The following is a 14,262-nucleotide window of genomic DNA, read 5'->3' on the forward strand; positions in this document are numbered from 1 at the left end:
CATCGAAAAATTGATAGACGCTTGTTGGGACCAACAACCTGTTATAATCAATCCCTCGTGGCGCATACAGTCGTTTAGGTCTTCACTGCTTTCCAGAAAGAGGCATACCTGATGCGTCGATGAGTGGGAGTTAGGAGGCTGGCTACGGGACAAGAGTACTTACATATTGACTCTGTCAAGAGGGACTTCCGGACCCGATCTTACCCCTAATGCAGTTAGTTTGAACCCTTTTTTCTCGAAACTGAAGAGGATAATCATAAGATATTGCTGTGGGTACATGTATGCGCGTCAACTTACACTTCATTATACCATGGTTTCCTTGCCGCAGAACGCCATAGCACAAACCCTCCTGGAGCAAGAACTCGGTAGAACTCATCAATCTCATCATCGACGTCTTTTGATCCAGGGGTAAACCAGTCGAGGTGGTCCATAATCACCGCACGGGTGAGGGACCATGTAGTCAAACCCCGTAGCACACTGGAGTCTAGTCAGCATCTTATCATTTTAAGGAATAGAGACCTTACTTGACAATCGAATCGGTGTGCAACCGGAATGCTTCCATTGCCTTCCCATTGTCTGACTTCAGTGCATCGAATCCGGACTGAGTAAGATATTCAGGGCAAGACGATCTGGTGTAGTGTCCTAATAAAGCCTAGAATATACAATCAGTACACACTTTTAGTAACAGACGAAGTGGAACTTACGAGTAGGTAAAAATAAGCACCATCCTTGAACGAATAAGTGGACGGCAGAGGGTCGAAAGTATCCCTGACAAACTCGTATATGGTGCCCTCTTCTAGAAGCATTCGGCGTTGATTGAGGGGAACGCCTAAAGCGTTCCAGCAGAATATGGGATTTTTGAGGAGCGCAACCACGATCGGATTTAACAACACAGGACGCAGCTTCTCCTTCCATATCTTTTCTTGCTCTGGTATGCTCTCGGCACTGCAGAGGGCCTCTACGTCCTGAGAAACCCCGACAAATGAGAAGATATACTGTGCGAGACGAAGGGCCCAGCCGCTGTATCCATTGAGGTAGAACGCAGAAGAAAACGCGTTGTCATTGATGTGCCAAAATTGGTACGCGGCAGATGATAGAAATGGAGAAATCTTGGAGTCGAGAAGCCCACGGAATTGGGGATGGCAGCCACTTCCAAACATGTCGAAGAAGTCCTTATACTCTAGACTCTGAATAGAAGCGAGTTTCAACTCTAAAAGGTGACCTTGGCTATATATCCAACTTTGAGTTCACTGAAAATCATTAGGACATTGGTGACGCACCAGGGGTTCATATCCACACAGTGGATCTAAACTTTTTATTAGACAGAGAGGCCTGAAGCATGTCGAACTACTCACTCGCTTGGGCTGAGCTGCTATGGCATAGTGCAAGGCATTATCCCCCGCAGATGTGATGACAAGCATGGAGTCGTCTGTGCTCAGATCGAGGTGTTTCAAGTCTACTACTGGATCTTCCTGTCTACCACTTAGCAAACAGGTATGGGTTAAAAATATTGGCCCCATACCCAAGTGAAGGAATATATGAACGTTCTGAAATCCTTGTGTACCGGTTGCTCATAGTAAGGCAACCTCCAAGGCTACACGCATGTCAATATGGCTTGAGATGAAGGATAAACCACACGTACTTTGCCTACTTGATAATGGAAAGAACTTAATGGTGGTGTAATGTCGATAACAGTGGCAGCAGCATTAGAGGGCTCGACAGGGACAGGTAACATTGGGTCGCCAATTTCCAATGGAGGTACCATTTCGCTTTCTTTGACTACTGCATTGGGAGTAGGAGAGCAGTTCCCAATCATATTGCCACCTTCTACCTCAAAGGCATGGCAAAATGGTGAGACGTCACAAGAGCGAGATCTTCCAAGCCAGATATAATAAGGACTATGGCAATATCAATTTACATGAAGTTGCGAGTAATGCAGATCATAACTTACATTCTAACGATAAACGGTAGCACGAAGCGATTCCGCCCGTTGTATGATTTGATCTACTTTAATGTTAGGAAGTGGCAAACACTCACAAAAATCATGTACTGACCGTCCCAAATTTATATTCCAGATAATCACGGCGATGTGGAGATAGAGAAACATGGTCAAAGTCGAACCAAATTTGCCAAAACCATCGACTAATCCATCCACATTCTTTGCTTGTTCCACCAATTGCCTTCTCGTGTAATGATGGCTGTCTACCAGAGGTATAAAAGTCGACGACGCCAAGTAAACCGTTTTCAGGGGATAAAACATAATCTATGCGATCTAACAACGTATAGAAGTTGGGCATCTACAAACAAATTATTAGCGCGCGAGATGCCGAAGGCCTCATTCTGAGTCAACGTACCATGGACAACGAATAACTGAGTGTCACAAAGCCCACACTTCCTTTTGGATTACTATCCGACCATTCTGGTAAAGAGAATTCCGTGGCATCTTGGCATAGAACCGTGATATTGGTCCATCCTCTCTTGGAGAACCGCTGACGGGCCACTTGGAGCAATGGTTCGCAAAGATCGACGAGATATATGGCATCGAATGACTTGATTGGGATATGTTTGTCCATGAGCTCAATATTATGCCCTATGATGCGAGTTGGAAAAAGAAGGGTGCATAATTAGGAGTCATACCAGTTCCACCTCCTATATCTACCCAAATGAGACGCTGTTTTGAGATATCCTTACGCATGGTACGGATATGACCAGCTGCAAGAGTGAGCATCGTATTCCGGCCGCGTAACAGACCACTTCTGGTGGCATCGTAGACATCCGCTTGGCCCTCATAGAACTGAATGCACAGTACATAACATTAACGACAGATACTGAGCCCATGATTGGATAAGATATACCTTGTCCAGCCTTGTTCTTTGGTCCGCAGTGCCGATCGGGCAAATAAAACAATGCCATATAAACCTCAGTTGCGGCCTGATGTCTTGAGCAAGTATAAAAACACCAGCCAGCATCGCTGCGAGAACGAGATACGCGGACAACTCGACAGAACCGGTGAACACGGTTACAGTCGCACTAACATCTCTACGACGACATGTGAGTAATAAAGAAGATATGTAACAGGTAGTAGGACAACCGACCTAAATCTGACCCACAACGTGACGAGACCGAGCACAAGAATGAAAAACCGGACAAAAAAAAAGTTGAGCATTTCGTCTGTCTAGAAGAAGAAAAAAAGTTGAGCATGGCCTTTTAAATGTCGAAGCTCGCAGCTCGTAGATACGATCAAATTTCAGGTAAGTGATTTCTGCAACGTTCTGCAAAGCCAATCACGACGAGAATTGGTGTGCATGCGCACGAGCCTCCATATTAGACGGACCAGTGCATGCACCGTGGTACATGTCATCGACGAACGTTTATCCTCTTCGGGAAATAAATAGGTAATCTGAACAAACGATGATCAGAGCGACGAGGCTTTTGAGAGAAACGGGGTTGATGTTCTGATAAGCCACAGGCGATATGGGTGTTGGTAACGAAAAACGAATTCGGAATGTGCAACACGAAGGTATCCTCCAAGTCTACAGTAATAATCACGATAATCACGAGAAGACACGTCGGATGGCTGGAAGGGCTGTTGAGCCTCGATTTCTTCACACTTCAGCATCTGTTGGGGAAATGCCCTGAATACTCAAGTTGTCGTCCAGATAGCCTGGAGTATTCATTGACTCGGATAACGAGGACGAGGACAGATAGCAATAAAGACTCGGAGAACAATGGGGCTGCTTATGTAATGAGACTTAAATGGGTCTTGGGTCGGGTTCCGAAAGAGAGGCGCCCAGTTGAAGGCGGTACCGCCAATTGTGATCTGTCTCTCTCATCTCCACGCTCGTTTTCCAGCTTGCTTTCAAGAAAGCAAGTTCGGTTATTGCACTTTTGGGTGAGCAAGGTCTCTGTGTAGCCAAATTTGCTGTCTGTCGCTCAGCCGTGTGGCCTCAGACCTTTCGATCGTCGTCTCGCGACCGTGACCTCAGCGCTAAACATCCCACATAGTCTCCACATTACACAGGCTTTGCTCTCTCTTCCAATATACCTCGATAGTCATGCCTCTGCCTGGAGATGGAGTGTTATCCCTGCAAGGCCTCTCTCGTCCTGGAGATGCCCTGCATTCAAAGCCAAAACAAGCAATGATAGTCCGCATGTCTGCAGAGACTCTGGAGGCGCTAGAGGCATTTCCTAATCATCCACCAATGGATTTCGAGTTTGGAGAGAGCCCCGTGCGTTAATGAGCGCTAGTTTCTACAAGTCCAATACTAATTTCTACACCAGGGTATCTACATTGGAGACACATTCTTTCCCATGCGACCACTGAAAGAGAGCTCGCCACATGAGATCTATCTACGGGCTTCTTCAGCTGCTAAGCGAATGGCACCTCTGAAGCTCTACGCCAATGTTACCGGAAAGTTCACAGTAGAACGAGAGCTGGGAGAAAAAGTCCAGGACAAGGTTCGAGATCGGACAATGGCCGCAAGGAACAAGCACCAGGAACGTAAAGCAATACTACTTGATGCACCACCAACATTACCTGGTAATGTAAAGAAGCGCAAGGCGCCACCAACTACGTTTTTGAATACGAAGAAGCCTCATATTGAGCAACCTCGAACTACGTCTAAGGCCTCTGCCGCTCTGCCTTCTCAAGTTATATCTCCTGTTCCCTCCACTTCGACTACAAAGAAATTGAATCCTGAAATTCGGAGGCGCGTGATCCGATGCTTAGCTATTGCCCAACGACACCCCGAGGAGGTTGTAGAAATGCTACAGGGTGAACATGGCTCTACACGAAATGAGCTGCTACAACTACTAGAAGAGGTGAGTACATGTACATTCTGTGGCGTGGTCGTTGCTCTTACATGACTACTATGTACAAGGTGGCTGAGCCAGCTCCCAAGAATGCAGCTGATAAAACGCGTGGTCTTTGGGGTTTAAAACTTCAAACGTGGCTTGACGTCCGCCCATACGGGTGGCCAGATCTAACAGAAGCAGAGCGAACCGCCGTTTCCCGAAAAGTTCGGTCGGCCCTCAATGGACTCAAGATACCCGAATCTGATCCTGCCTGGGATCTCGCCCGCTACAGGAGCACAGCAACTACGAACGTCACACCATCTTCTGCTGTAACGACAAAAGGATCTACTGGCAACAGCAACTCCACTGCTCCACCTAGGGCGGAAATTAAACGGCCAGCTGTTTCTAGAGAGCTCAAAGAACAGAAAAAGGCTAAACTAGATGCTAGTCGAACCAAAGGAGAAATTAAAATGAAGGATGAGAGTGCAAAGGCACCCAAAGCGACCACTGTCAAAGGAAAGGAGGCTGGTCAGTCCGCCGTTCCAAATCCTAAGACTACCCAAGCTTCCCAAGGATCAAAAACATTGCCTGCTCAAAGGCGACATCCAGGGTCAGGATTCAAAGTGAACAAAGCTCCTTCCCTAGATTCAAGCAACGGAAGCATCGACGGTGCTTCTCGCAAGACGGCAAGTTCGTCGGAAGCTCGTTCGTCTCAGAGGTCCCCGCTTCCACCCCCGTCCTTACCTCCAAAGCCTGTGCTGGTACCACCTCCAGATCGAAAGCCTAATACAGCAGCGACTAGTAAGGTGGTGAAGAAAGTGAAGGAATCTCCCGCTCCCTCTGTTATAGACGAGTCCGACAAAGAGAGGGATAAAGATCGGCTTAAATCTAGAGATAGGGATCGGGACAGGCAAAGAGACAGAGATACCTTTCCAATGGTTGCCAAACGCAAAGCTCTTCCTCGCGACGATGATGACGGTGAATTTTCTGCCCAGGGAAGCGCGCAAAAGAAACGAAGAATAGTCGAGGCGCCCGTTATGCCGCCTCCAGTCACCAAAGAGCCCAAGGCCAGGGATCTTTCATTACCCAAGAAGCCAGTGCAAGATCTGTCACCTGCACCTCGTCCCGCTAAAATTAAAAAAGAATCTTCTCCTCCGCCCCCTCCGCCCAGGCAGTCTTCCTTGTCGCAGGAGAAAAGTTCTAGCGCGTCCCAACGTCCCCATCCGGGACGGAACAAAACGCATATCAGCAAATCTCGGCGCAGGTCACCCATCTATACTTCTTCTGAGGACGAAGGAGAGATACCACAACATGATAATGCGCCTTCAGCCACTCAGACTCGTACCAATCACCATGTGGAACCGTCTCAGCAATATTCTCGTGCATCATACCCTATTACCACAAAGCACAATACCCTGCGCACTCAATATAGCTCATGCTATAGCAATTTCATGGATACATTTGTGCAGATAGTGGCCCAGAAGAGGAAGATTGAAGCAGTGCTCAACGGAGATTCTGAGAGCGAACTGGACCTCATGGATCCCGATGAATTGAAGAAGCTCAGTGCCGAGCACAAGAGGCGCGAGGAAGAATTGGAAAATATCTGGCAGTCGCACGCTTCGAAGAATGGCTCTGCTTAGATTCAGTCAAATAGAAATGCCTTCCGTGGCGAATGCATCGGTATTTGTTCACCGTACTATTTATCATTTTAGCTACCAAATTCCGCGTCTTCTTCTTTTCGTTAATCACTAGCACAATGGAATAAACAATATATTGTCTTAGAATGAACACTTCCTTTTACATTAACTTGAAGTTTCTGTGAAATTTTGACCGTGGCTTAAAAGTTCTACATATGGGCCTCTTCACTAGTATTTCTGTCTCTTTTATATGACTCGCCATGAATTCCAGCTAAAGTACATCAAGTTGACAGTTGCACGAGACCATATGCATGCCGCCTTAATCTGCATATGCTTGCATCGATACGGATGGTAAAACGCCATATTTAAATGAGTCGGAGTCGCAACCTCCGTTTCATCGATCGACGTATGCGTTAAGTTGCAAGTGGAACTCGAAGCTTAATGCATCAAACCTTCGTTTACTGAATTCAACGACGCTCCCAAAATATACGGAGAATAATAGAGCGGCACTCCGAGTCGGATACGCCATGTCGAACCAAAAGGTGAAATATGTAATCTTCGATATGGATGGTACGTCCTCGAATCATGTGTATGTTATATGGAGACATCCTGATATCATTGCGATTAGGTCTGATGATTGATTCAGAGAGTGTATATACTCAGGTTACAAGTATGTTTCGGTTTGGAGGCACAAAGTTCTAGTATATCAGTTATTTACCATTTCTCAGATGATATACTTGCGCAATATGGCAAATCCATGTCATGGGACATTAAGGCTGGTCTCATGGGTAAACGTGGGTGAATCGTCCAACGTCGTGAATTAATTTCTGAATATTCCAGCAGCTGAGCGAGAAGCAGCCGCTCATCTGCTTTCTTTCTTCCCCGATATTCCCCTCACAATAGATTCATATCTCCGCCAACGCGACACAGCCCAAGATCTGATATGGCCTACAGTGGAGCCACTACCAGGAGTTCGCAAACTTGTCCAACATCTCAAAAACCATAATATCCCGATTGGGGTCGCCACTGGCTCTCGCAGACGTAACTTTGAGCTTAAGACTGGACACTTATCTGATATATTTGAATGCTTTAATGGTAAAATAGTCTGTGGGGACGATTACCCCGGCAGAATGCAAGGGAAACCCAACCCTGATATCTTCCTAATTGCTGCCAGAGAGAAACTTGGTAGGAATGTCGGTGAGAAAGACGAATGTACTGATGAAGAGAAAGGGGAGAGAGCCAAAGGTCTCGTATTCGAAGACGCGATCCCTGGAATGCAAGCTGGAAAGCGAGCTGGTATGGCTGGTGCGTTTATCGAGATGCTCTGTAGTGCTAAAGTTTAATTGATAAACACGACTGAGCAGTGATCTGGGTTCCAGATGCCAATTTATTGGGTGTGGAGTATTCTGGTCGTGAAAGGGCTGACCAGACCTTGAAATCTATTGAAGATTTCAAGCCAGAAGAATGGGGCTTGCCATCGTACGACAAATGATAGGAAATATGATACACCACTGTTCGGTAAACATGAGAGGTTTAAACCATACATTCGATTCCAATTACAAGACTAATCCCAACATTGCTTATCACGCACAACTATAATTTAATTCAAAACACACGAAAATGTGAAAATTAAAACTCCCTACGGGTGAAATACCTCGTGACATCAAAAGTATGATCCTGCTCCTGCATATGTTTCCCTGGAGAAAGGACTCGCTTTATCCGCGTCGGATGATTGTTCCGACTCGACTCCAGGCTCCAGCACGCTAAGTTCTTCTATTTGGCGGCGAGCATGCTCCACGGAACCGGGACCAAATGCAGGTATATGCGAGGAAAATGGTTTCACAGCCACTGCCAGTCGTCCTGCTGGTATGCATGCCTGCAAATCCATCTGTGGTGGCACTGGCTGGAATGATAACTTGTCTGACTGTTAGCATATTTACATACGAAAACACAACGTGTACTCACGGAATCGTTGACTTTCTTGTAGTGCTTCAGGAACACATTCACATTCTCGAGCTCCTCGAGCACCTTTTGCTTCTTACGTTCCTTCTGCTCCTTCTCCTTCCCTATCCCCAGACTTTTCCCGCTATCCTTGAGGTCCTCCAGATCCTTCTTGGCCCAGATCAAAAATGCGACAGCTTCTCCTCCTTTCTGACGGCCTCCATTCTCACCTGCATCCACACCCAACCACTTCCGTGCCAGGGCATTGTGAAAAAGCACACTCTCAGCAAGATATCGTCGGAGATCAATGCTTATCTCGTTCGAAGTGCCGGAGGATGACCTCGACTTTCCTGGAGTCATAGCAAGGGACCGGGCGGAAGAGTAAAGAGATGCACATTCTAAATGCAGCTTTGCTATGAGGGCGGGAGATGGATGCGATTTAGGAAGAGGTGGGCCTGGAGTGAGCGTACTATCATAAGCTGACTTGGAAAGTAATTTTCGAATAGCTAAACTCTGTGCATCTGCTATAGCCAGTCTGAGTTCGATTTAAGCATTTCGAGAAAAGGACGTAACCAATGGTCTATCGACTTACTTTGCTAGGGCAGCATTGACCTCCTTGTGCATGTCTGGAGGTCTGGCAGTTACATTTCCAGTGTTTCTGGCCTCTATCTTACTCCAGTCCAACAATACGGAGTCACTGAGGTAAGAGAAGATTCCAGCAGCCCTGCACAGCAACGTTACCGCAAAGTTGAGTTTTTCATCCTTAGTTTTGCGCTCGATGTCTGAGATCGCTCGTTCTCGCTCATAGTTTCCTAGGGAGTTAACGATAGAGTACGCAAGGTTGGAAAGCGCAAAAGCATAAGTTAGAAGCGAGAACGCGAGGTCGGCATACAACGAAGGTATAGAAAGACGAGGGGAGGTGTTCAAAGGATTGATGTTTGCTGAGAGTGTCGTACGCCAACTGAATACTGGAATGAGTATGGACGTTGAACGATACAAAGATGAATAAGAGGGTACAAACGCACTTGGTTCATATTTCATCGCAATCTCTCCGCTGTCTACGCAATTCATGATTCCTCGCAAATAAGGGAGATAGTCGTCCAGTACCTGATCGGACCAACGAATTCATTAATACCACTGCTGGGAAGGAGAAAGGGCGTATAACCTTGACCAACTTCAGGTAATCTTTCTCATCACGATCTGCGCGCTTGTTCTCCTTGAGAGCACCACGAAGATTTGCTCGAGCCTGCGTTGCCTCAGCCATGTGGGCTGTATGGGAGTCCTGGGGCGAACCATCAACACAGAAATCGGCAAAGGAGACGGCACCCGTGGTCGGGAGTTCGTAGAGGTAGATGCTCATCGGATGCTAGTAAAAGAACAAAGTTACTATGCAGAGTGAATATTAATCTCGCGAATGTCCGAAGCTGTTTATATAATTCACGATTCAGAACGGTAGAAGTCAGGATTCAAATTGAAGAGGAAAAGAGAAATAAAAAGACCTTGCCACACAAACAATGATATCTAATCATAACCCAATGTCGGAATTGCAAGAGCGAATGGGAGAGCAAAAAACAATGACCTGACCCTGGCTCGAACAGAAGACCTTCTGTGTGTTAGACAGATGCGATAACCAACTACGCCATCAGGCCTTGCATTACGTTAGTATTCATACCAATAGAAAGCGCCTCGTTTAATACTGTCGTTCCCAGTCAGTTCGTATTTGAGGTACAATTCGGACGTCACAAAGGTAACAAAAAGTAACGCTAAGGTCACATATGCCGGATTGAAGCACCGATTTGGCAGAGGAAAGCCTCAAAAAATGACGAAGTCCCACTGCTAAGAAATAATAGTAGAATAGTAGGCATTGCTTTCATGCTTGACTCAAAATCAAAACAACAGTTTCACCAGATTCAGAGTATATTTAACTACCAAACATAGTATGGTTGACCCAACTCATTATAATATGTAATTGTCACACCATTTCCATCAGTTGGGGGAGGTAAAACACGCTCAGAGATATTGAAGTTATATGAGGGCCCAGGAGTACTACAGCCTGGGCCAGAGAAACCGTTGTAAAATGTGGGGTCAGGAAATTGCGATTGTGTGGCCAAAAAATATGGAGTCTGGACAGACTGGGGGGAAAACGCAGTAGATGAGTTGACACTAGAATATAAGGGTGATTGGGATGATTGTCCGGAGTGACTAGAACCCTCAGGGGCCTGAACACGACGGCCAAAAAGGCCAGCAAACCGGGGGTTATCTGCTAACTCCTTATGTCCTTGAAGGTGAGACTTGATCCTTTCAATGAGGGCTTTGACTGTCCCATCAATTGGTAAACCAAGAGCACCGGCTATGACAATGAGGTCCTCCTTGCGCTTGTAAGACACAAGAGATCTGTCAAAGACTTTCATCACAGTCTCTATTGTTATTTGTGTGTTATGAGCGGTGTCTTCTTGCTGCTTACTTGCCTCCTTTTCTGTGTTTATGCGGGCTTTCCCACTCGATCTCCTTCCACTCGCACACACGGTCAGATGGTGTAGGAGAGGGGAAGACATCAAGCCCAAGCTGTGATGGAGAAGGAGATGGATGGGGCACTGCCAGTTTGTGATTGAGAGGCACTATTGACGAAAGGATCAGCAGGAGGGAGTGGTGGCAAAGACATCTGCAAAGGAGATGGTGGTGGAGTATTGGAGAAATGCGGCCAGGAAAAGAGCTCAGGCGGAAGTGTTGAACCCTCTTGTGTGGGGGAGGAAGCTTGAGTAGGCGAGGAAGCAAAGAGGTGGGGGAAAATAGGATAGAATGGAGATGAATAGGAAGACGAGTCTTTCTGTTTGTTGTTGTTCTCTTATACTCCTGAGAGGGTTCTTGGTCATGGTATCCGTCCAATTCAACTGTTGGGCCAGGGAGCGCTGTCAAACCAAGCAGTCCTGGGGGGGAGTCATCCCACATCAGATCTGACTCGGTGTCTGACTCGTTACTACCGTCGCTTGTATGGAAAGACTTGTTGCTTGTGTCAATGTCACTTGGATAACTATCAGGGAAGTGAGCAGATGTGGACATTACTTGGCTTGGCGCAAAGTCCCCCTCCGTGAAGATATTCGGGTTGAACGGATAGATACCAGTCTCCTTGAAGGCCGTGCAGATGAGTTCTGGTGTAATAACATGACGGATAGAAAGATACTCTGGAACAATGTTGTAACAATCAATTTTGATGCCTTCTATTGCAATGCGGTTTGTGTGCGAACTCCAACTCCTTCCAACTCGGGCAAACACAACAACATCAAGCGGCTATAATTTATGAGTGGTTTTTTATGGGAGGCGATAGATAATGATGCTGTGTTTATAAGCTAGAGCTTGAAGGACAGGTTGCTCATGCGGGTCATGGCCATTCAAAGTAAGAACGACTGGCCTATCATCAATGCAGCAAGCTTGGGACTCAGGGATAAATTATCACAACACAATGGGATCCACACCCATGTACAGTGATTCTGGACCTTCTGGGCATGCAACCAATCAGTATGCTTTCCAAGTACGCCTTGGTAGCTTAGTTGGTAAAGCACCAGACTATGAAAGCTGGAGTCCCAGGTTCAAGCCCTGGCCAATGCATGTTTTCTCATACTATAAACAAATGTCATAATTTGTCATAAATGTCTTGTTGAACCACTCCTCACATATTCCACGGTTTGTCCAGCCAGTTTTTGTATGGAAGAGGAGGTTATTAAAATGATATGGGCAGAGGAATGGAGAAAACAGACCTTCCTATGCCCTCGACGGCACTTAAATCAGGCAATGGCCCCTCCTTCAACACAAAACCAGGCTTCATCAACACTCCAGCAGCGCTAATGTGCTCTATCACCGTAACAAGCTCCAAATTGTCATCCGAGATGCGGTATGATCCCTTCTGCTTCCTATTTTAAAAGTACTTCGTCCCGTCTCCTTTCCTGCCTCCTCCCATTTGAATCCCTTGTTCAATTGAGAACTTCTGGGAAGTGTCTAGCCACTTGCTGAGAGCTAACAGGGACAGAACTAGAGTCTAGTATGAGTAACTATATTATCAGAGAGTACAGAATGTGTACAGTACCTAGAGTCCAGTATGAGTAACTAAAGAATAGGAATACTGGACTCTGCAATACTAGTCCGAAGTTTTGTAAACAAAGGTAAACAAATCAGCCACAAAGGCGAAATTATAGAATGTTCAGTGAATACTGAACAATACAGCAAAAAGAATAAAGAGGAAAGTGATTTAGAAAGAAGGGAAAATAGATAGCACAACTAGGTGCAGAATCACCAAAACTAACATCCCCTTCTCGTCCATGTTCCAGTCATGTTCTGGAGGAATCCCACCATACATATCATTCAACTGTTTTTGTGTGTAAAGTAGTCAGCCACTACTGTCCGGTTGAAGTTCTTCGCTCTCTTCGGGTCCAGTTTCTGCGGCTTTTGGAGAACAAGTGATGGATTGCGGCTAATGAACCTGTAGTGCCAATGTTTTCCAGGGATTTTTCCCAAGATACCATGCACACATGACCGAAGCTTCTTGGGACACAAGGGGTTGGCCATGGTGCCATAGTGTTGTGTCCAATCAAGCAAAACCGATTCTTCTGCTGCAGATAGGAGCTGTTTCTTTTCTTGACCTTGTTGGTATGTCTTGTGCACTCCTTTCACTTGATCGTGAAGTGTATGACGGGCAACCTAAACTCCAGATCACATTCATCTGATCAATTGATCAGAAATCTAATCACTCACGTTGTTTAACCTCGCAGCCTCTGCATATGACATGTAGAGCCCCCGTTTATAGTCCTCTATCGCTGCCTGTATCCTATTCTCGTATTCTAGGTCCTTTGATGCTTGGTAGGGACATTTTGCTGCTGATTTTTGCTGATGGGCCATTGTAGAACTCTTGAAGTGTGTCAAACACGTTGTTTGACAGCCTGTGGCGCACATACACCTTATCACAACACAATGGGATCCGCACCCGTTGTCGATGATGAGAACTGCTGTTAGAAAACCACACACAAAAACAAACTAACACACAATCCTCCCAGATTCCACGGAACTTGTTTATGGGCTTTGCCTCCTAGAACAGTGGAGTGGTCTGGTTGTTCGTGGGGTGGTACGTATAAAGATCCTTCAAAGTAAAACCCAGAGGTGTATGAGTGTGGGTTTTGAGGAGGAGGGATAGTTGAGTTTATAGAAGGATAGGGGCTTTGTGACGAGTATAGATGAGCACTACCTTGCTAATCGTAGCACAAGGTAGGTTTGAGAACAACGAGGATGACGAGGTGACGAGGTTCCCAGTGATAGCAGGCTCCTGACGCATAAACTGTAGTGCTCAGAAGGACTCTAATTGAAGGGGATGACAATCACTTTCAAAAGTGACGAGTGACGATGACAGCAGTTAACAGTGGTAGAAGTGGGAAGTGTTGTGACCACACTGGATCACAAGTAGCAGTAAGAAGTGGACTTAAGATTAGAGAAGAAGTCTGGAATTGAGTTCTTGTTTTTTTTACAAGGTAAAATACAGGGGTTTATATAGTGAAAGAAAAGTAGGCTATGCACAGTATAGCTGTGCAAAAAGAATGAGAAAGAACATGAAGGAAGGAATGTACGCTGACGAATCCTGCATAGGTAGTACAGGATAAGATTGTCAAAAAAAGGAAAAGAAAGGGATAGAACAATGAATGCTGTGAGTAATGTCACAGGTTTGTACGGTCATAAAGTAAAGTCCAATAGCAAAAAGAGAGCAGGAAAATCATGATGTCATGGGAAGATGCAGTAAAAAAAAAGGCAAGGCAAAACACTATCAGTATCAACACAGTTCCTTTATTGTCAGTCAGGCATTCTAAAAAATATGTGTCCATAAAAATGATTCAAAAATCAAAAATAATCG

General features: G+C 45.8%; 4 protein-coding genes across 4 annotated transcripts; 1 reads left to right on the forward strand and 3 right to left on the reverse strand.

The window, feature by feature from the left end:
• Positions 1-74: 74 nt before the first annotated feature.
• On the reverse strand, positions 75-2,969 carry SERLADRAFT_368720 (uncharacterized protein; the record flags this gene model as incomplete). Its single annotated transcript, XM_007317381.1, has 14 exons — positions 75-108; positions 164-241; positions 298-477; positions 525-652; positions 705-1,227; positions 1,281-1,306; positions 1,356-1,472; positions 1,523-1,594; positions 1,643-1,898; positions 1,952-2,004; positions 2,055-2,297; positions 2,355-2,590; positions 2,638-2,794; positions 2,856-2,969. The coding sequence occupies 14 exons, from the start codon at positions 2,967-2,969 to the stop codon at positions 75-77; spliced, it is 2,217 nt and encodes a 738-aa protein (XP_007317443.1).
• Positions 2,970-6,815: 3,846 nt separating this feature from the next.
• On the forward strand, positions 6,816-8,024 carry SERLADRAFT_465297 (uncharacterized protein; the record flags this gene model as incomplete). Its single annotated transcript, XM_007317382.1, has 5 exons — positions 6,816-7,001; positions 7,060-7,101; positions 7,160-7,225; positions 7,275-7,736; positions 7,796-8,024. The coding sequence occupies 5 exons, from the start codon at positions 6,959-6,961 to the stop codon at positions 7,921-7,923; spliced, it is 741 nt and encodes a 246-aa protein (XP_007317444.1).
• A 44-nt stretch (positions 8,025-8,068) lies between these two features.
• Positions 8,069-9,732, reverse strand: SERLADRAFT_448301 (uncharacterized protein; the record flags this gene model as incomplete). Its single annotated transcript, XM_007317383.1, has 5 exons — positions 8,069-8,346; positions 8,397-8,907; positions 8,965-9,340; positions 9,398-9,479; positions 9,538-9,732. 5 exons carry the CDS (start codon positions 9,730-9,732, stop codon positions 8,095-8,097), a joined length of 1,416 nt encoding a protein of 471 aa, XP_007317445.1.
• A 565-nt stretch (positions 9,733-10,297) lies between these two features.
• Positions 10,298-13,262, reverse strand: SERLADRAFT_407756 (uncharacterized protein; the record flags this gene model as incomplete). Its single annotated transcript, XM_007317384.1, has 7 exons — positions 10,298-10,766; positions 10,837-11,034; positions 11,224-11,660; positions 11,736-11,781; positions 12,128-12,280; positions 12,847-13,064; positions 13,119-13,262. The coding sequence occupies 7 exons, from the start codon at positions 13,260-13,262 to the stop codon at positions 10,298-10,300; spliced, it is 1,665 nt and encodes a 554-aa protein (XP_007317446.1).
• Between the last annotated feature and the right edge of the window lie 1,000 nt (positions 13,263-14,262).

The sequence above is a fragment of the Serpula lacrymans genome (assembly GCF_000218685.1).
Source record: "Serpula lacrymans var. lacrymans S7.9 unplaced genomic scaffold SERLAscaffold_6, whole genome shotgun sequence".
NCBI lineage: Eukaryota > Fungi > Basidiomycota > Agaricomycetes > Boletales > Serpulaceae > Serpula > Serpula lacrymans.